The sequence below is a fragment of the Zonotrichia albicollis genome, chromosome 18 (genome assembly GCF_047830755.1).
Source record: "Zonotrichia albicollis isolate bZonAlb1 chromosome 18, bZonAlb1.hap1, whole genome shotgun sequence".
Classification (NCBI taxonomy): Eukaryota; Metazoa; Chordata; class Aves; order Passeriformes; family Passerellidae; genus Zonotrichia; species Zonotrichia albicollis.
The window spans coordinates 10,746,996-10,769,351 of record NC_133836.1 but is presented as its reverse complement, the minus strand read 5'-3'; the positions used below and the strand labels follow the sequence as shown (position 1 = coordinate 10,769,351).

At 43.5% G+C, this 22,356-nt stretch overlaps 1 protein-coding gene across 2 annotated transcripts in view; it reads left to right on the top strand.

Annotated features, from left to right (window-relative positions):
• The window catches only part of SPPL3 (signal peptide peptidase like 3), a 56,512-nt gene that overhangs the window by 32,926 nt on the left and 1,230 nt on the right, over positions 1-22,356 (top strand). Inside the window, exons 2-10 of one of the 2 annotated variants that reach the window (XM_074554444.1) lie at positions 98-175; positions 5,704-5,798; positions 8,627-8,746; positions 11,986-12,064; positions 12,785-12,897; positions 17,855-17,961; positions 18,911-19,074; positions 20,380-20,579; positions 21,616-21,725. In XM_074554444.1, coding sequence (XP_074410545.1) covers positions 98-175; positions 5,704-5,798; positions 8,627-8,746; positions 11,986-12,064; positions 12,785-12,897; positions 17,855-17,961; positions 18,911-19,074; positions 20,380-20,579; positions 21,616-21,725 — 1,066 coding nt within the window. The remainder of the gene's footprint in view (positions 1-97; positions 176-5,703; positions 5,799-8,626; positions 8,747-11,985; positions 12,065-12,784; positions 12,898-17,854; positions 17,962-18,910; positions 19,075-20,379; positions 20,580-21,615; positions 21,726-22,356) is intronic. The other variant, XM_074554445.1, reaches the window with a different exon arrangement.

Below are 22,356 nucleotides of genomic sequence, written 5' to 3'. Positions count from 1 at the left end.
ATTTGTCATCCGTTTCTGTATTTATATTAAAATAAGAAAAAGAATTAGCAAATGGACACTCACAATGACAAACCTGCCTTCTTTTTCCTAATTGCAGGGCATATTCCCTTGTGGATTCCAGTCAAGTGTCCACCTTCCTGATTTCTATTCTCCTCATAGTCTACGGCAGTTTCAGGTAAGATTTTCTTTTTAAGGTTCTGCAGAGTTTTTATTTTTCACGTAAAAATATTGCAAGTGACTGAATACAGTTTATGCCTTTTTTGTTTCATTGTATCTTTGTCAGACATAGCCAATATAAAAATTATTTGCTTCTGAGAAGGAAATGGAAAAGGAAGCAGTAACAGCAAGCTGGGGTTTCTGAAGGATGCAATTGTCATTTTACAAGCACATATAAGATGACTTAAAAGTCAGTCCTTGAGGACAGCTCTGTAAAATCCTATTTCAGAGAGTAGAAAAGGATTGTTGGGACAGATAGGAGGTAATGTTCTGGATAGCAGAGTTTTCAATCCATTAGCCAGTGGTGGTAGATTGGGATTGCTGTGCTGTGATTTCAGACCTGTCCTGTGGAGCAGCAGTCCCTGGGTGCCACTGCTGCCTGCTCCAGTGTCAGTGACAGCTCATGGGGAAATGGGAAACACTGCCAGTGTTCCATTCCAGCAAAGCATCCCTGAACTGCTGCAGGATCAGTCTGAGTCTTCAAAAATCAAATTTGCCTCATTTTAGGAGACTTGAGGATAGTTCAGAGAAAACTCAATTATCCTTTTAGACTTGCATGCTGTAGTATACAGTTTGTTTTACTGTAATGGCACCTAAGGAATGAGGCTCATACTGAAATATTGAAACAATATAATCACTGTATGAAAGTATTTTTTTTTTAAACTTAAATACAGCATGATTTTCTTTCTGTTTCTTGAAGAGCATTGCTTCATTTCACAGCTCTGTGATAAAAGGCCTTACACTCACTGTGGAGTCTCTGAACTGCTGTGAGCACTCCTGAAATAGATGATAGCTGTGCTCATCCATATGATGTCAGCTGCAGCTGTTTTAGGATAAGAGGTTTTATATCACTACTGTAAGTTAATAAAGTCATATAATGAAAGAGGCAATTTTTTTGCAGGAGCTGTCTGTTGTTGTTAGCAAGCGTTAGGTAACAGCACTGCTGGTGAAATTAAAATAGAAAGCTTTGGAAAAATAAAATCTAGAGATGATCAGAGTAAAAAAGTAATCAAAGGTTGGATTTGTTTAGTTTTTTCTTCAAGTTTTGAGTCAGATTAGCATATAGTCAAGGAACAAATTAAATTTTTAACTATTTGAGTTTATGCTATTGTGTAAAAAGGACCTATGCATCTGACTGCAAGAAGCAATAGCATTTATTAAGATTCAATTATGAAAACAGAGTGCAATATAAAACAGCAGGAGTGTGTGAACTTGAATTGCTTCTTTCTTGGAGCTCCTTGCCCTTCAAAATCTTCCCCTGTTTGCCATCCTCTTCCTCTTGGTACCTACACATGCTCTTGGCATTTTGTCCTATACTTTATATTTAAATCTACTCACCTAGCAAGGACTGTGAACTCCAGAGCAATCTGACTCATGGATGGAGTGGTGGGATGGTGATGGATACAAACCATTGAGGAAATGTCCTCTTTTAGTCTTTTGCCTTTGTGTGTATCCTGAAGACCCCACAATGTGAGTTACAGACCAAAATAGGGTCCCAGAGTTTTAAAATTACTTTCCTAATCCATCTCCTATATGTGATTCCTTTAGCAGGTGTCTGATCTAAAACCCACAGTTACCTTGGGGACTTGGACAAACTGATTCTCTTTGATCAGACAATGAGGTCAAAAAGAGTTTTTTACAGAAAACTGTGCAGTGGTGTTAACAAACAGGTCTGAAACACAATTAAGTTATTTAAGAAATTAAAGTGTGGTGCTAAGTTACAAAATTATGTTCATCTGGAAATTCTTGAAATAGTAAAATAAAAACTTCTGGCAAAGTGGATGAATTTTCTTAGAAAACTGATGTGCTGGAAAGATAAAAGTTACAGCTGAGGGTGCTCATTCTCATCTGTCAGCAGTGGTGTGTTCATCTGGGTTTGAGGGCTCGTCTCTGCAGAGCTGTTGTAAGACAAAAGGAAAATAGCACTCCTCAGTTAACCTTTGTGTTGCAGAAGGTGGGTTTGCTTTCTGATTCTCAACTGAAAAGAAGCAGGTAGAGTAGTTGTAATATTCCTGGCAAGTGGCTGAAACAGAAGTGCAGTAATAGGATCAGGAGGAATTGGGTGGGTGAGTCATTAGGATGAAATCCACGTGTGTGCTGGATCTAATCTGAGGCAGCCTCAGGGGAACAAAGGAAAGCCTTGGTCCACTGTCCTTGTTAATAGAAGCAGCATTTGTCCAAAACAAATGAAAAAATCCCAAACCCCAGTATAGTCAGAGGAATGTCTGATCAATTGTGGGTGAAGCCCAGAACAAAGTGCAGCACTAGAGAGGAGTTCCCCTCTGTGACTGTGCATGAACGAGCATTTCCTGCCTGCGTTTGTGCCAGCTCAGGAGATTTTGCTTCCAGCCCTCCTGAACGTCTCTCGTGCACATTCTGACTGCTCTCAGTCCTTGAGCTTGACATTCTTCTATTGCTGGCTGCCAAAGGGGCAGCTCTAATCCCTTAAACCATCACAAGCTGTAAGCTGGAGCATGCAAGTAGAGGTGTTAGCTGTGGATTTTTAAAGAGGTGAGCTCAGCCTGGAACAGGTTGTCTCCGAGGGCAGGACAGCCACCTTCTTGTCCAAATGCTTCTCTGTGACTTTATTGTTGGGGTTGCTTTGCAGGTAGCAGCTAAATCTTTATCCTGTCACATCCCCAGACATGGGCTCTCAGCTTATGTAAAGCCAGATTTAACCCAGCATCTACCTGTTCCAATACTGCTTTTGAGCCAAACCAGAAGTGTGGGATGACCCCAGGGCCTTCTGTCTCTGGGTTTGAGTGTCCAAAGTGTGGGTGTGAATAGGAAGGAGCTCACATGGTGAACCCAGTGTGCTGAGGGTTGGCTTTCCAGCATGGCATTCCCATGCTCCCACAGCTCTCAGGTGGGTGGCTGTCCTCACTGCTACAGCAAGAAGGGACTTCTCAATAAGCTGCATCTGCAGGTGCCCCTATAGATAAATCCTTGCATTCCTGTTTTCTCCATTGCTTGATAAGAACATGTCCTGCAGGGTCTCCCTGAGGCGTTTGTGCAGTGATGCACGGTTGAATCTGAGCTTTGCAGGCCGTGCCAGCATCGCTCAGTGCTGTGGCCTCGGGGTAACCTCCCGAGGGGCTCCCTGGGCCAGGGTGACTGGGTGGCTTTGAAACCCTGCCTGGAAATGCAACAGCTGCAGCTCTGAGGACCCGCAGAAGAAACAATGGAGCAGCTCAGTGCCCCAGGGGAGATGCTGACTCAACATTCCCCTGGGAGCCCAGGAGAAACCTGAACAAAACAGGGAATGTTTCCCAGCTTGCCGTTTCTCTACAGCCCAGTAGTTCTGAGTTTATCTTGTTTTACAGTATGATTTTTAACTTTCTTGGAAGGTGTTTTAGTGATTGCTTCTTAGGTTTTTTTGGTATGTTAGTGATAATTTGTAGCAGAGGGAAGAGCCAGATCATAAAACAGTTGGAGATTATTCAGAGGTTGGCTTGGAAGAGCAGCTGTGTTGTTAAGTGAAAGTAATTTCCTAATTTATGCTTACTTTGGAGGCAGGGATATTTATAGGTAATAATAATTGCTGACACTATGGCAATGAGAAGAGAGGGGCTGAGGTTGTTTATGAGAGTAGATGTGATAGGTTTTATTTCCAGTTTTCTCTGCTGATAGAAATCCCTTCAGTTATGAGTTGCTCGATGCCACTGGGAGAATGATGGCGTGAGGTTCGTGCTAAACTGTGCTAATTCAGAGGGGAAGAAAACAGTGCCCTGAGAAAAGAATTATCTTGTTTGTCTGAATCTTGGACCAAGTCCTGGAGGGCTGCCAGCCTCCTCCCAGATTTTTATAGCTTGAGAGGAAAACTATAAAGCTACAATGCATAATGGGGGAAAAGGGAGTGCAAGTGAATGATGGAGGCACTCCAAACTAAGGGCAGAGCAAAGAGATCTTTAAAAGAACAAGCTAAGAACAACAGATTAATTTGTTAGAATTTGAGTGTTCTCTGTTGCCTCTTTGTGTTTTCCATAACTCTTTAGCTGATGATCCATGGTCTGTGTAGAAGCACTGTGGGTCTGAGGTGGAAGCTTCCTTGGGTTTTGCCTGAGACCAGAAGCTGCTTTAATCTCATAACACTGTTGGGGAGCATTTGCTTAATAGAAGCAAAGGGAGCAAACCAGTTCTGTGCTGGAAGAGCCTTTTTCTTGGTTTTGTTTTGTGGACTGAAGCTGCTCAGCCCCTCTGTCTTTAATACACCCCTTGTGTTTTGATCCTGTAGACCTGGTTGTGCCTAATTCCAGGTTCTGGGCCTGCAGCACAGACTTGCTCACCTGTGCATTGCAGTACATGCCCAGTGCACTGCAATAAAATATCTGTGACACCTCTAGAATAGTTTAGGACACTGTGGTGTATTTGTTACTGGTCTGATAAGTGAATAGAATTTGTTAACTTTGTGTAACTCAGTTAAGCTAAACTTGAAAAGAACTTTAATTCCTGTTGACCTGGAAGTTCTGTTGGAATACTTGGGTGCTGCTGTGAGCTTAAGGCAGGAGCTGTGCAGTGGGAGATGCTGAGTGCTTCTGGTGGTTCTCTGTAGCTCATTTGAGTAAATCAATATGCAGCTAAATTGTGGATACCACACATACATCAGTGAGAAATTATCATGGTAAACTTGATTCCTGGTATTTTTTGTTTAAAAGCACATTGAATTTAACAATAGAAATCATTGCTGGTCAAAACAGATCTTAAGTGAAATTCCCCCTTTTCAGAAGGTTATGCCAAATGTGTTAGAATATAATTTGAAAGTTGTATCAAAGTGAAGGACTGTGGCAAAAGGGGTAGAATACTGTCCTAAATTAGAACTTTTTAAAAGTATTGATATAAACATGAAAAGATGAATCAATAGCAGCTGAGCTGGCTACTCAGGGGATTGTTGTCAGCTCCTATGGATTAATAAAAGTTTATTAATTTGTACTATTTATTTAGAGCTTCCTCTAGTCATCTGTTCTGTGTGCATGTAAAATATACCTATGATTATTTTCTAGGCTTTGCTGAAATTTTTTCAGTGAAGTAAGACCTTACATTAAGCAGACACTTAAAAGCTAGTTTGGGTCATTCATGAGAACATTTCAAGGAAGGAAATATTATTGTCTTAAAAATGAAATCTGATAGTCAAATTCGAAAGAAAAGGAACAAAAATGAGAACTTGGAAAGAGTTCAAATTCACAAGAGAATTGAAATATTTATTGTGTTCCATCATGTTCTACACTTCCCAGAAATCAGGTAACAACAAACAGCAGCACAGATTTTCAGCACTCCCCAGTGCAGACACTGTCAGAATCTGGGATGTGGGGCCTCATTTGGAGCTAAGCACTTCAGTTGTTTTAATTTCCCCCTGTGTCTGGTGTTGTTTGCAATAACCAGCATTACAGGGCTTCTCCAGGGGCAGGGTGCTGTGGCAATGAGACTGCAGCTGCTGAGCCTGAGCAGGAGTTTGGAACTCACCTGTCCCTTTTGCTTTGTTCCCTGCAGGTCTCTGAACATGGACTTTGAGAATCAGGACAAAGAGAAGGACAACAGCAGCACCACTGGGTCATTTAATGGCAACAGCACCAATAACAGTAAGGGTCAGCTTTGCTCCTTCCCTTTGTGCTTCACCTCAGTGCTGCACCTCCTGCTTCACCTGTGCCTGTGTCTGAGCTGCTGCATTGCAGATTCACAGTCCCAGCTGTGTCTGGGCACTCCCACCTGCAGATTCACAGTCCCAGCTGTGTTTGGGCACTCTCACCTGCAGATTCACAGTCCCAGGCTGTGTTTGGGCTCTCCCACCTGCAGATTCACAGTCCCAGCTGTGTCTGGGCACTCCCACCTCTCTGTGCTCTGACACTGCTGTCCATGGCTGGGTCACACCCCTGCAAGCTGAATTTAAAACATCAACATAACATTTCCATAATGCATAAAAACTGCATGTGGCACAATTTGTCAGGCTTGACTGGAAATGGGAACAGCTTTACTTTGAAAAAAGCCCCCCCACAGTCAGGAGAAGGGGGTGTAATTCCTTTGTGGCTGGAGCTCATTGCTGTGGTGTGTTGGCCAGCCTGTAAGCAGGGAGGGATTGCAGGGTGCACTGACAAATCCCTGAGGAGGATTCACCTTATCAGTAGAGAAACTGAAGCAGAGAGTTCACATGGCTCTGGGCAACTCATTTATAATGGACCACAAAGTATGTGTCTGCACACTGTCTGTTCAGGGTGGGATTAACATGTCAGCTCCTGCATGGGGACTGTCCCTTCTGGGGGCCATAAATAGACTGCAGGCAGCTTGGCCATCTGACATGCACGGTTTTGCAGGTGAAAATATGGAGCTGATCACTTAGAGTGGAGCACAGTGTGCACAGTGTGTTCTAAATTAGTACTTGTGTTTAACTGAAGGCAATTTATATTGCCATGTTTTGAGAAAAGGCAATATTCACTCTAGAGTGAAATAGTTTCCCAGAGTATAGAGGGCAGGAGTGAGAAGCCCTGTGCTTGAAACCCTGAATGCTAAGCTTGTTTTGTTTAGAGCAAGAAGCATAGCTTTAAAATGATGAATGAAATAACATATGTGTTATGTGTCTCATGCTGGTTTTGTCTTTTCTAATGTAGACTCTTGGAATTTAAATAGTTGTCACAGCACTGCTTCTGTTGCAGCACAGAGCAGAGGTTGCTGTGCTCGGTGATACAGCAATGAGCAGCTGAGGCTTTTGGTGTCTGGGAAGGAAGAGAAGACAGTCTGGGGCCAGGGAATAAGCACATTAAGGGGATTAGCTGTCAAAATGATCAGAAATTAAATGAAGAACTCTGACATTTAATGCTGCAGGCACTAATTCCCAGATGCCAAGGTGGTGTGCAGTGTGTCATTTCTGGGTTTTTGTTTGGTTTGGTTTTTCCCTTGGGAAGTTGAAGGACATGTGAATAAATGTGCTTTCTCAGAGCAGGAGGAATCAGGTCTAAGTCACAGATCAGAATTTTTGTGTTTTCACATTGTCACCACTGGACTCTCTACATTGCACTTCACCTTAATGTGCCAGACCTCAGCAATGTAGAAATCCCAAATGACAGAATTCTTCTGCTTTTTATTTTTAAAATTTATTGTGCTACTTATGTTTGAGAGTAATAAATAGATCATGGCATGAACTAATAAATGACATGACCATGTGCAACTGTCATGACTTCCATGTTTTTTGTTCACCTTTTCTTTTATGGAAATTGTTGAATATTTATAACAGATCCTGAGTTGTAGTGAATGCATTTCATGTGTGTTTGAGGTTTTCCCACATACTCAGATACACTGGTAACTGAGTTGTACAGGTAACCTGTTATTTATATGACTTGCTAGTCTTGACAGGAAAAAATAAAATAGGACACATTCTTACACAGAAACACAGACACACAATCTGTATTTATTTACTTGACTGTGTATGTCTCAACCCTAAAGGTTACCCTTCAAATCCTAGGACTGGTAAAACCCCCTTCATACAGCAGTGTTTAATTATTTTAGGATAACACAGTTGATGTCAAGCTGGTTTTACATCTCTTCTAGGTCTTAGTCTTGTATTATTTTCTATTGGTCACTCACCAAGTGACTATTTCAGAGCTCCCTATTGTTACTTTAGTGCTCTATGAGTAGAAGTGTGTCTTGTATTTTTAATTGGGTTGCTGCTTCTGGCTTCTTTCCTCCCCAGGGATCAAATGTAAAAATAGCTACAGAGAGTGGTTAAGTCTTGGAATCTGTGGGGTTAGGTGGACTTCTCAATTTTGCTGGTGATTCTGAAAACTCAGAAATACAGTAAAAGTTGTCCTGTCCCATGATTAGCATCCCTGGTAGTCACACTGCATGGGTGAGTGAGGGAAATGCTAAGAAGAAAATAATTCAGCATCTCTGCCCTGTTTAAAATTACTGCCAGCTGTGAAATGTGAGCCTGAATTTGTGTTGGTTTTTAGCAAAAAGGCAATTAGAGTGCACTTCACTGACCTGGTGGTTTCATAAACAGATAAATGACTTGGGTATTTTTTGAAAAGTGCCCTTTATTGTTAGGCTTGATATTATCTCATGATTGCAGCCTGTGATGGAATTTAAGAGCTTGTGGCCTTCCCCTAAGTGGAATTTGAGCTGTGGCACCCTTTGCATGAGCTGGGCCGGCCTGACACTGGTCAGAGATTAATAAACCTCACATATGCTCTGTTCAGCACATTTATGTGTCTCAGTGTAAAGTGATTCTAATCCCTCAATAATGTTCATTTTCATAGCTTGTCACTCATTCTGTCCATGGCACGAGGTCAGACTGAGCTCTCAGTCCCTGCGTTCTGCAGGGCCCAGCTGGAGCAGCGAGAGGGAATGTGCTGCCATTGCCCTGCCCGTGCTGGGCTGTCCCTGTGTGCCCCAGTGCCAGCTCAGTGTCCCCTCTGTCCCACAGGTATTCAAACCATCGACTCCACCCAGGCGCTGTTCCTGCCCATCGGAGCCTCCGTGTCTCTCCTCGTCATGTTCTTCTTCTTCGACTCAGTCCAAGTTGTCTTTACAATATGCACAGCAGGTGACTCCGTTTGCTTCTCTTTGTAAGACTTGGAATAGAACAGAAAGTGTTGATGTAATTAAATATTGTTGGTAAGAATTATAATACATGTCACGGTACATTAAAAAAAAGAATCCTCAGGTTTCACAGTTGTATTTTCATGTCTGTGTAGCTATAAATAGGCAGGTATTATTTGAGAAGTATTTTCCACTTAGAGATGTGCTGAACCTCCTGAACTATAAATTGCCAGAGGTCTAAACATGCCCAGATGTGTTATTTTGCATGAAGTTCACTTGTTTATAAATTGGTGCTCAGAACTGTACATGGTACTTCAGAATTCAAGTACTTCATGGGAAATAACTTTGGGGATCCTATCCAGAGACTTCTTTCTTACTTTAATTTAGTTTTGCTTTAATGCAATTTTTCTCTTTCTGGTCTCACTAACATTTGAATATTAGTCTTTTGCACTGCTTGAATTTAGAACAAAATTGAAATTTACCTGCAAATAAGTTGCAGATCCTCCAGTCCTGTTTAGCATTTACATTTTGTCTTTAAATAAATGCCAGGGCATTGCTTTTTGCAAAATTTAAGCCTATTGATCTTTTTGGAATTCTTCAAGAGACCAGCTGCTGTTAAAAGTAGCAAGATTCTTCCTACTGCTCCAGATACACAGCAGCTTCTAAAAATTGTGCTCAGTCCACAGACGGAGTCTGGGAAGATTTTTAAACTCCTAAATACCTCTCATCCTCTCCTGCTTCACTGCAGGCTTTGCCCTTATGGTTTAACTCCTGAGCTGTGCCAGCCTCTCAAACAGGGCTGATGTTGATGGGTGAAATTTAAACCTCTTGTCTTGGGGCTCCTGTCTAATTCTGCCTCCTGTAGAGGCCTGTTGAATTCTGCTTTTATAACTTTGACCTATGACATGTATGTTCTTTCCTATTAAAAAAATACTTCTGATAGATTCTACTGTATGCTAGATATGAGGGAAATATATACAAACAAATATATAAGATGTTACAAGGAAAGATTTATGACAAAAGAGGAATTTTAATTTGTTGGGGTTATTGGACAATTTATTTTTAAAATGACCTTGGGAATTGTAACTTTGTTTGTAACACTCGTGTGTGTAAGTGGAGGATCCTGTGTCCCTTGGGGCTTGTTGCAGGTCTCAGGAGACTGGGGGTCAGTGCTCTTGGGTATCTTTAGTTTCAAACCTGCTTCTATGGTGTGTTCATGCTCTTCCTTGGGCTTGCATGGGCCCAGAACCTCTGAAATGCAAACCTTCCTCAGAGCTGCACTGCTGGAGTTGTGAACCTGGGGCTGTGGAACTTGGTCCCTGTGTCCCTTGAGAGGGACAGCCCAAGCTCAGGCCATGCTGTTTCACATGCTCTGTAGCTGGCAGGGGCTCATGTGGGGAACGGCTACATTACAGCTGTGTCTGGTTTCTTAAACACCTCTCAAATCTTCTCACAGAGATTTGCCTTTCAGGGAAGAGTCAGGAGCAAGCACAGGTGCAGCCAAGGCCAGGACCCAGTGGTGGCAGAGGGCAGAGCCCAGGCTGGCAGTGCCTGCAGGCAGGAATTACCTAAGGGACTCTTGGGAGTCAGGATTGAGGCTGGAGGGGACCTGGAGGGGACAGGAGCCTGGGGGCTGGAAGCCTGGGCAGTCAGAGCAGCACTGGAGCAGCTCCTCCTCCTCATGTCAGTTCAGCTCCCACTCTGAAGGAGCCCAGCACGGGGACAGGGGCAGGAGTGCAGGGTTCCCTGCTGGGCAGAGCTGCAGGAGAGATTGCAAGGGCAGAGAGGGCTGAGCTGTGCTGGGGGAGGCAGGGTGGGAGCAGGGAAGGCAGCAGGGGCACAGGGCAGCAGGGGCACAGGGCAGTGGGGCACAGGCTCCTGGGCAGTGGGGGCACAGGGCAGCAGGGGCAGGCAGGGGCAGGCAGGGCACAGGGGCACAGGGGCACAGGGTAGCAGGGGCACAGGGCACAGGGCAGCAGGGGCACAGGGGCACAGGCTCCTGGGCAGCGCTCTCTGCCAGGCACCTGCAGAGGGGTTCTTAGTTCAGTTTGTGCAGAGGTGCCACGCTGTTTGTTCTTTCCCTGCCACTTCTGGTTTTCTTCCCCCCTCTGAAATACTGATAGAATTTGAGTTTTCATGGTGCTGTTTCATGCACTGACTTTCGAAACTGTCTTTGTAAATTATTTGAGTTCTCCTTTTTTTGTTTTGTTTTGTTTCAAATCCTCCTCCCACCAGAATGGAAAAATGTGGTTTGACCAAACTGAATTTTTCTCTGGTTGGCTTAAGCTGTGTAGAGAATGGCTTAAACTGTAAGACAATGTTTGATTCTTTCCCATCATCTTCATTTGAGAAGAGAACAAAAATCCCTTTTAAAAACCAGCAACAAAAATTTTTAAAGGAATAAGTAGAGGACAGCACAAAGATCTGAATGGCAGCATGCAAAAACTTCCAAGACTGTGATTTTCATGGCAGTCTGTTCTGGCTGGGCAGTTTTGGATGTGTGCTGCTGACATGTCTGTGTCTCCACGCCCTCATGTTCCATCCTTTTAAACAGTCCTTTAAAAAAAATGGAAGGAAAAACGATTATAAATACCAGCAGTTACTAAATGTTTTTACAAATGTGTGGGTGGGATAAGTATGCTGCTTGAAAAAGAAAATGTTTATGGAAATAGTCTGTTTGGATATTTATGTATTTTTATCATTCTGTTTTCAAAAACCTAAAGCACTTTGTATTTTTAAAAAAGTGAGGTTGCCAGCTACTGGCTGTAAGTTATTTGAAGTTGTACTGTGTTTTAGTGATGAATAAAGAGATTTGAGTGAGATGAGGGAAAAAATTACTATCTGAGTTAAAAAGTGGAAAAAACCTCTCTATTCTGCTGAGTTAGTCTGTGTCATGTTGAAAAACTGTAAGGAAATCTCACAACCAGTTTGTAGTAGATTTTTTTTACTCAGAATATGTGAAAACTGTTTTTCTTGCTGACATGATCATGGATAAATTTAAGACGTTTTTTAGGGTTTGGGGATGGGGCATTGCATTCCTTGGAGAGCTTTTGTTTTATTTCAGTCTGAAGGCTCACTGTTGTGCAGAAAACCTCAGAGCTTTGAGCTGCTCATGCTGGAATAACACTGAGCGTATGATAATGGGACATTGTTGCAAGAGCTTTTTCAAATTGGAGAAGCATGTTTGTGTACTGTAGAAATTAGGTCTGAATGTCCTAATATTGCCTTTTCTTCTTTCCACAGTCCTTGCAACAATAGCTTTTGCTTTCCTTCTGCTCCCGATGTGCCAGTACTTAACACGGCCTTGCTCACCTCAGAACAAGTAAGGACTTGAGCAATCCTTTGCTCCTCTTCTTGTGTGTTGTATTTCTTTCTTTTAATGAGAGTTCTTTAATAAGCATTAACCTCAGGGCTGATGTTTGTGCATGTTTTTTTGTGCCAACATCATGTTTCCACTGTGAAAGTAGGAAGCACAATTTCTGCAAGTCACTCACACTTGCCAGCCTGGGAAATGCAATACCATTAGAGGGAACTAGATTTCCCAACAGTGATTTTTAATAAGTTTGGCTTCTTTTGGCTGAGAGTTTAGAGTTTGGGACTTGGCACTGGATTCTAATGTTTGTTAACGTTGGACTCTGGATTTTAATGCTGGCTCTTTTGAAGACTGTAGTTAAACCAGTGGAAATTACAGTTGTTAATGTCATGTTTTGAAACTACTTTTATTTTTTAACCTTGTGATTGGAGTTCATGTTGCTAAAAGCACTATCTTAGGTGGTGCTAGGAATGTTGGTGATTTCAAGAGGGGTGCCAAGATTTAGAGGATTTTTCCATCTCTGCAGTTCGTGCTTTACACATAGTACTTGAATGTGGGGAAAGCTTTGATTTTGTTGCTGTTTTGGTACCTATTTGTGGCAAAGGAACTTCCCTTCAGTTGTTCTTGGCATCTTTCATCGGCAGTTGAGCCATGTTCCAGCAGTGTCCTTTTTCTGGTCTTTAAATGGAAACATAAAATCCTCCAGCTGATGTTTGTGTGTTGTTCTAGGATTTCCTTTGGCTGCTGTGGCCGTTTCACTGCTGCTGAGTTGCTCTCGTTTTCTCTGTCTGTGATGCTTGTCCTTATCTGGGTCCTAACTGGCCACTGGCTCCTTATGGATGGTGAGTATGTGAATTAAGGGGATTGTGTGCCTCTTCTGACACATCATTGCCTGGTGATGATGGGTGAGATTTGCTGATATGAATGGCTTGGCTGCCGAGCTGTGTGACAGACTCCCTGAAGAGGCACTGCCAGGAGCATGCCAGGGGAGTGCTTGGAACACCCGTTTTTCTGGTTTGCAAAAGCTTCCAGGGAAGTGCCAGAACACTCATGAAAGATCTTCTGCACCTGTGTGTGTAGGGTGAGTGGCCAGATTGAGTTAAGGATGTGTGGAGACAGTGGTTGGTTGTGATTCATAGCTTGACTCTAAAAATCTGGTTAATTTTTGGTGTGCATCTTGTTGTTTATTGGTTCTGATGCTGAAATAATTTGTTGTGAGGCAGCTCACAGAGGCTGGCTGGCTTTGATCTCTGCAGTGCTGGCCTTGTGTGGTGAGATGGGCGAAGCTGGCAGTCAGCCAGCTGGCTTGAGGGTGTGATTTATTGGGTTTTTTTCATGGTGGTTGACCTGAATTCACAGCTTACTGTTCCAAAAAGGAGCCTTCATCCTTCCCTCCTGCCTTCCAGATCTCTTGTGCTGTCTCTGGCACTTAGTTAATCACATGGTAAACTGATCCAGCTCACTAGAATGGCAGCATACTTGGGTTTTACCAGCCTATTTTTCTGCTGCTGCAGTGAGATGAATTGAATTATTGTGTAGTCAGGTATGTGCTAAATTTGGCAGAAGGTGAAGTGGCAGCATGATGGGATCTGAGGGGATGGAGTGGATATAATAGCAAAGGCATGAAGGAGTAGCCAGGAGCAGGACCTCTGCTTCTCAGCAGTGTCAGGCAGCTAAATTGGCTTAGGACATGGTGTAATGGCACACTGAGGTCGTGCTTGCTTCAGGAAAAATTGCTGCAACAACATTACCTGCCCTTGAAATAGTTTGTTACAATAGAGAACATTCATCCCATCAGCTTCCAGCTCCTCCTAAATGAGGTAGCAGCAGCAGCACGTCCTTAGCACTGAAACCTCTGTGGCACCATCATTCTTTCTTTCTTTTATATGTGGGCACTGTGCTTCATTCATGGTTTGAACTGCTTTAAAAGTCCCACCTGTTGTATGAAAGGGAAATACCTTTTAAAATACCAGAGGGTAAATGAAAAAACACAGACAAAGTCTGTTTGTGATAAGCAGAGCAGCCCACCATGAAATCAAGGGTGACATTTGATCTGCAGTAGCTGCAAAGCTAAAAGGAATGTCAAGTGCAGATTTTGGCAGAATCTGAAGAGTTGTCTACATCAAGATATCAACAGAAGCATTTAGTTAAAAATAGTTATTTTTGTGAGTGCTTCTGTCTGACATGGTGGACTTTGCAGTAATTCATCCACAGAGCTCTGAGCTGCTGTGCAGTGTGTCTGGCTTCTGTTTCTCTTGGAGGCTTTTTATGATTTACTGAATTGCATTGCTCTGTCTCACTTTGAATTACTTTATGTAGTTTATTAAGGGAACTTGAACTATATAGGTGATCCTCCTGTCATTTGTTCCAATCCAATTAAATCAGTGTTTGCCAGTGACACTAAACAGGGAATAGCTTTTATTGGCCTTTTGTCAGGGAAACAGACTGGAGCATTAGACTCATCCTGTGCGGCTGCATGTGGGATCCCATCATCTCTGCCTTCTGTGGGACTGAGCCCTGGAGGTGCCGGGGACTCGAGCCTGGAGGGCAGTGCCGGGGCAGCCACGATGGGGCAGCCGTGCCGGGGCAGCAGTGCCGGGGCAGCCGCGCTCACTCGCATCCGGGCCGAGCGCTGCTGTCCCTAGGGCAGCGCTGGCAGCTGTGCCCGGCCCGGTGCATCCCCTGTTCCATACCCGGGGCTGTGAACGAGCTGCTCACGGCCCGGGCGGGGCTGCGGGAGGAGCTGCAGGAACGGGGCGGGTGCTCCCGGTGAACCCTGGCTGTTGGCTCGGGGCTGTGCGTTGGTTCTGTCGGTGTGAGAGAGCTCTGCAGCTCCAGAGCTGAGGAGAACACGGGAAATACTTCTCGGTAATTGCCAGTCCTTACGAAATGGAGGTGTGGTGGTTCTTGCTGGAGCCCAAATCCTTCAGTGCCCAAATCCTACCCTGCCCCTGCCCTCACAGCCCTTGGCTGTGGTTCTGAAAGCAGGGATGTGTTCCAGGGCAGAGTGAGCCCCTGCTGGCTCCGGGGGGTTGTTCTTTTATGCACCTTTATAGGTATTGAAATGCTCATTTCTCAGAGCAGATTGCTGGATGTCAGAATCACCAAAGATGGTCACTGTTCCCTGGTAAAGCCTGGTTAGAATGAAAGCTTTCCTAAATAGTGGACAGAGCAGGAGATGTGCAACAGGAATGCTGTAGATGTGTGGAGTATCTGTAGCTACAGAGTGAATGCCATGGTCACAGATTCCCCAGGAGCTGCTGCACCAATTGGGCTGTGTTCTTACTCCCTTCTCTTAAAATACCCTTCCATCAGATCAGAGCTTCACTTGGCGGCCTGTGGGGGAAGTTAAAGCCTCCCCAGCTTACACAGTGCTTTGTGAACCAGACTGTGCACCAGCAGCGCCTTGGAGCTTTCACCTGCTCTGGATGCAGGAGAGCTGGAAAGCTGCCAGAGTCTAATGACATATGCAGGAATATTCCTAATCCTCAGAATATCCCTGTTCCATAAGGTGTGTGTTTGCAGGGACTCTGGAGTTAATTTGTTCTGTTAATTGATAGTTAACTCCTCCAGTGCTTTCTTATTCAGCCTTGTTAACCCATTGCCCAGCACTTCCAAACCAGAGCTGCTGGTTGTGTGGCTGCTCTACCTCTTTTCCTGTCTTTATCTCATCTTTGGCTATTTTTAATGATTTGAGGTATATTGCAGTGAAGATCTGCCTTATATCATTTGTCAACACTATGCATGAGCTTGGATAGGGAAGCTGCCTTCCATTTAGAGGAGTCCATTGACTGCACTTTGGCCCATATTATTGTACTTGCTCTTGGGCATTCCTGCTTGTTTTTTAAATTTACCAGTGTTTCTTAAAGCATTTACAAAACTGTGTAATTATTAGCATGTGTGTTTCACTGTCAGCTGAAGGATTTTTCCATCTTCTTTTCTACCTAGTATTTGCTTAGTTTGATGCCTTCTGCATGTGGCTGTGTTCATTTCAGTGGGAGAGAAATGCAGTGTGTGAACAATAGATAAAACTCATACTGGTTACAGTATTTCCATTTCTCATTAATTATAACCTGGAAATCCTCTCCTAAAGATAGGCTTGCTTGAGCTATTATTAACACTGACTTTAGAGAAACCTCTTTGATGTAAAACAGTCTGTTCCCTTGTATTTGCTCTTCTGCTGAGGCAGTCTGTAACTCAGGGCTATACTGAATTACTGAATGCAATTCTTTTCCCTGCTGCCTTGCTGTGTCTAATTCTTTATACCTCAGTGATTTGCTCACATTTTGTAGCTAGTTACAGTTGTGCAGCGTGACTCAGAGTACATTTTCTATCAGTGACCCCAGTGCTTTGTCAGAACTTGCTGCTGTGACTCTGGGGGCTGTGCTGAGGTTGCAGTTCTCAGGAGATGAGGTGATTCAGGAGTGCTGGGGTGCAGCCCCTGGGCCCTGCAGGCAGCCCAGCTGGCAGGAGCCCAGGGCAGGTTTATCCCATGCGTGGATGGATGTGTTTCCCCAGTGAGTGGATGGAAGATCTCCCCAAGTTTCAGGTGAAACACAAGTGGTTGGTGGCTCCACAGCCCCACAATGGCAGCCTGAGAATGCAGAGGGTAATTTGTCCTTTCTGGCTGAGTCCAGCTGTCACACTGGTGGGCATGTGCATAATGAATTGGCTTCCCCTGCAGTTCCAGTTGGCAAAAATGGGATTGTAACTTCTTAAGAATTCCATGTCATGTTAGACAAAGACATGTTGTTGACAAATGTCTGCGTGATTGGCTGTAATCTGATCCCAGCAGGGCTCCATTATTCCTCACAAATAGACTGATATCATAGATGAAAGCTGATTTGCTTTTTAAGATTTTTTAGAATTTGTTTAATTGTAAGTATTTCTTTGACTATTTACTTGTAACCAGCAGAAATACATTCGTTTGTCAGCTGAGTATCCTTGGTAGATGAGGCTGGGCTCAAAGAAGCAGGCAATGACACAAATGTGAGGACTGGGTTTTTGCTTAAAATCTTACCTTCCTACCCTGACAAAATTCCCCTTGGTACAGAGTAAAATCTGAGCTGTGTCTTGTTGTTTAGCTCGTTGATCTGGCTGAAAACTCACCCTTAGGAGGGATTAGGAAAAAACTTACTTACCCATATTTTTTCCCCTAAGCTTTCACACACATTTTGGTTATTGGGAAATCTCAGATATCTCAATGATGATGTTTCATGGTATTCAGGCAGTCTTGCACAGTCTTGCCCAAGCAGAAGTTTGCTTTGAGTGGGTTTTTGTCAGACCAAGTTCTAACAAGTCATGTAACCGTGCCCTTTCTGAATTAGGAATCAAGGATCTTGTTTATTTTATGCATTTCTTAAAAAAAAACAATAGAGGAAAAGTAGAGGTTTGTATTTGGGGCACAGAGAATTCAAAATTGTTTTGGTACCTCTGTTTAAAGTGAGTAGTCAGGGTTGTACAGGGGAGATGGAGTCTCTAGGACAGAGGACATGGAAACATTTCTTTGTGCTGGGTGGTGGAAGTGGAGTGGAACAGGAGCTTGTGCCTGTGGAGGGATCTCTGCATCCAGAGGGATGTGATTGTAGTTGGCTGCTGAATGTATTTGAGTTTGTTTGACCCTGCTGAGAAGAATGTCACTGTCTGGAAATGGCAGACAGTCCTGTAGTGCATGCAGAGCTGCACAGGTGCAAACAGAGACCTCTTTGGGGTCCTGGAGGGGAGATACTGCTTTGGGGTTGGTGTTTTTCTGTTTGTTCTGCTGTTTTCAATGAACTATTGATGTTTTCCATTTTGCAGCTCTGGCCATGGGCCTGTGTGTTGCAATGATTGCCTTTGTCCGGCTGCCGAGCCTGAAGGTTTCCTGCTTGCTGCTCTCTGGGTTATTAATTTATGATGTCTTTTGGGTAAGTGTTTGGTTTGGTTTTGCTAAAACTGTTTTTATGCTTTGGATTTGTAATTGGCCTTGGGCCTGCTCTACATGAATTCTACTGGTATGAAGTTGAGGAAGTTTGGCAAAGCCAGAAGATTGGCTCCACCACTCCATTCTGAGATGCTGAGTTCTACAACAGAATACAGAATTATTTCCTTGCTAATTATTTGAAATAAAGCATAAATAAGATTAGAATATTTTGACTTCTGCATATTATTAAAAAAACCCCAGAATTTGGACCTCACATTTTGAAAGCTAGCTGAAGATGAGAACAAGCACTTCCCACACACACAGAGCTGTGCCCACACTGGCACAGGGCACATGTGCTGACCTCTGATTAGCAGTGAAATCTGCAGAACAGAAATGCCAATGGACTTAGAGCCAGACAGGTTGGCATAAAAATCTTGGTGCACTTCTACAGGAGACCTGTCAGGATGTGTTCTGTGATAGCAGGAGGGGTTTGTTTCACCTTTGCATAGCACCAAGCACTGATCAGGGCAGCACCCACTGACTGCTGTGGCAGCAGAGACTCCAGTGGGATGGGCTGTAGCATAAAAGCCTGCTGGAGACCAGGACTGCCTCATTCCATTTATGAGTGAGCACCATGCTCACCTCTTCTCTGTCCTGCACATTCCTCCCATTTTCATGGTGCTGTTATCTGCATTTGTCATCCCACTCTATCTGCTTGTTGCCCAGACAGATTCTTTGCCAAAGAATCAATATCTTGATATCAAAAAGTATATTCCAGTTGTTCTTGAGGATTAATAGTGTAAAAAGCTCTGTCTGAATTTTTGAAATACATTTTGCCTTTTATCATCATAAGGAAAATAGCCTTTCTTTTCTTGAGTAGCAAAGCAAAAATGCATTCAGCTTGAGTTGCCGTGTAATTGCAGTTTGTAACTTCTGATTACCTCGCTCTGTAGGTCTTTTTTTCTGCCTACATCTTTAACAGCAATGTTATGGTGAAAGTGGCCACACAACCAGCTGACAACCCCCTGGATGTGTTATCCCGGAAACTTCACCTGGGACCAAACGTGGGCAGGGACGTTCCCCGGCTGTCACTGCCTGGCAAACTTGTATTCCCAAGGTAAAACTTCTGCTGCTGTGCTACATGAGAAATGTTTTCCCTCCACACACTTTGCAGTACTAATTCTGTTGGAAAATCCCTGTTGAGTCATTCCCTCTTCATGCTGAGGAGGAATATGGTGAGCAGTGAGGACTGGACACTTGGCTGATTCATGGACCCTGTCTGGGGTAAAGGTGCCCTGTTCAGAGCAGGATGCACTTCTGGACATTTGGGAGAGTTCTGATGATTGCTAGTGTGACCTCACACTTAAAAGCAAAAGAGATGAGGTTTATTATAACATCAGAGCAGTCTGAATTGCTGTGGAATTGCAGATGATTGGGAAGGGGTTGGAAACTGATCCAGGCAAGGGTGGCTTAGCAGGCAAGCACAGTGCAGAAGGGAGATCACTGCACGTGTCCCTGCTCCAGGGACTCACATCTGCAAGCAGACACCTCAGGGCCTGCTGGGGCAGCAGCTCAGTGCAGCAGCAGCAGGCAGTGAGTTTTGTTGGGGTATTACTCTGTTGTTTCTTTAGATGTTGGCATGCTGAAATTACAGAGATTAGAAGTTGATTGTCTGCAGCGATAAAACCAAAATTGTTCACTTTGTCAGCTTTGTGATATGAAATCACAAAGTTGACAAAGTGAACAGTTTTTCATGAAAAACATCTTGAATTTAAGATAATGGTTGACTTTAGTTCTTCATCTTTTTCACAAGGCTCTTTTCTGGGGATCTGACAAGACTAGTTTTCTGTTTTGTCTGAATGTCCAAAGTGGATGTAGTGCCTTGTTTTAGATCTGCATGCAGAGGGAGGGAGATGCACTTCAGTGGTAATGAACAGTCAGATCAAAGGGCCAGCTGGTCCCTCCCATCAGAGCTGAGGAGGGAGAGGACTGAAGTACTGGGCCAATGGATCTGTTTCACTGAGTGATTTAAGGGCAAAGGCAGCTTAAACACTACTGGGAGAAGGAAACTGGTTTGGAGCAATGTCATCTCTGGATACAGAATTATTTTTATTTTATATTTATTAATAACAATTTTATAATTTATTATTATTAAAATAATGTTGCAATAACATTATTAATAATATTAATATTTTATTATATATTTATTATTGATAATTTTGTTATTATTCTATAAAGCCAAATGAGTTTGTGAAAGCTGAGGTGGTGAAGAAATCACTGAGGAAAACCTCATTAGCCAGCAATGTGCAAGTTTGCTGGTAGAAAGAGGGGCTGTGCCAAATGAAGCTCAAAACCACAGTGGAGGAGTCCAGAGCTTGTCAGCTTTTGTTTGGCCATGAACCCAATTCCAGTTACTCTTCAGTTCCACAGGCAGCCACTTCTCCATGCTGGGGATTGGAGACATTGTGATGCCAGGGCTCCTGCTCTGCTTCGTGCTGCGCTACGACAACTACAAGAAACAGGCCAACAGCGATTCCTGCGGCGCCCCAGGGCCAGGGAACATCTCCGGGCGGATGCAGAAGGTCTCTTACTTTCACTGCACACTTATTGGCTATTTTGTAGGTGAGTAATTAGTTCAATATTAAGAGCTGCCTAATGAGCAGATGTGGGATTATTGTAGTAGGTTTAAAAGATGATGAAAGCAAGTGTAAAGAGGCTTTGAGAGGATGCTTGGTTATGTTCTTTTTAATCCTCCTCTCTTTGCGTTTATTGGCATGGTCTAGGGAGAAAAGCCCTTCTATAATCTTCAAGTTTTGTTTTTTTTTTTTTTTTCTGTAGTTGTTGTATTTTATTTAGAGGATGAAAGAGAATATCAGTGTGCTTTTGTTAGCACTTAGCTTCACTGGCATAAAAAGTGTCGTAGCTAATACCTGAGTGATGGGAAAAATAAGGAAGTTTCCAGATTAATTATGCTGTGCATAGTACACAGCACATTTAAGCAATTCACCTAGGCAATTCCTGTATTTTTGTATTCTGATCCTGACATAGTAGTACATGGAGAAAATCATCAATAGGTACAACTGGAAGCTGCTTGTAATTTGCTGAAGCCAGCTCTTTCCTGCCTAATATAAAATAGGCTCTTCCCTTCAGTCCGGGCATGCACATGCATATCCTGACCTCCCACGGCCCTTCTGAGGCTGGAAAGGAAAGATAATTCCTACCAACAGCCCTCCTTCCCCCACACCTTGATTTTTCCCCCCTACATTCCCTTCTGGCAAGTGTCCAGCAAAGTCATTCCTGACGTGCACAGCCCTTCCTCTGAGCCCCGACTGCTCAGCCCGGGGGCCACAGCCCAGCAGTCTCAAGAGCAGCATTTCAGTGCAATGCCATCAGCTTCCCCTTTCACCTGTTGTTGTATTTTGTCTGAATAATTCTTGACTTAAGTCTGAGATTCAAAACTGGACACAGCCTAATACTAAAATAGAATAATTTTTCACTGTTTTGTTTGTTTCAACTGCATTCAGGGAAAGCAAAGCACAGAGAAGTAACTTTTCCTCACCTGTCTCAGAATGGGGGTGAAGGAAGCCTCAGTGGGTGAAATGTTGAGAACATCCATCTGCAACCTGGAGATATTTATAGTGGCTTTCTTCTCTTACAGGTTTATTAACTGCAACAGTAGCTTCTCGTATCCACCGGGCAGCCCAGCCTGCCCTGCTCTATTTGGTACCATTCACTTTATTGCCACTCCTCACCATGGCCTATTTAAAGGTAAGAGGGGAGGACCCTGGGCAGCTCTGGGCCAGCTCCTTGCACTGGGAGCAGCTCTCAGGGGAGGATGTGTGTCCTGGCAGCCCTGGCCCAGCACAGTCACCACTGCTGGGTCAGGTCAGTCTTCATTTCAGAGGACTGAGCAACTGAGAGATGAGTTCCTGAAATAGAAGATCATTAATGCACATAAAGTACAAGTAGTTCTAATCTACATAAATTCTGAAATACTAAAGTCCTGTTGGTCATGAAATACCACATGCACAAAGTTTGAACAGTGATTGGAGAGGCAGAACCTTGCTTGCCTTGTCCCAGTCACCTGTTCTGAACAGAAATTGTAAAATTTACCTTTCCTGTTCCAGGGCTGTTGTTGAAGCACACATCTAGCACTCTGCAGAGCAGAACACAAGAAAGGGCAGGATTTTCAACCAAGTAATTATTTCCTACCCATCAGAACCTATTTTGGGTATATCTGCTCTAAAAGTAAGACATTCTGGCCTGCCAGGGAAAGGATTTCTTTTTACCGTCTTTATTGTAATTTGTAAAACAGGTGAAGAATAGTTTTGCTCTAAGATGTGTTTGCAATTCTGTGTGCATTTTAAAAAGTGAGTTCTGAGCAGAGTTGAGCGTTTCT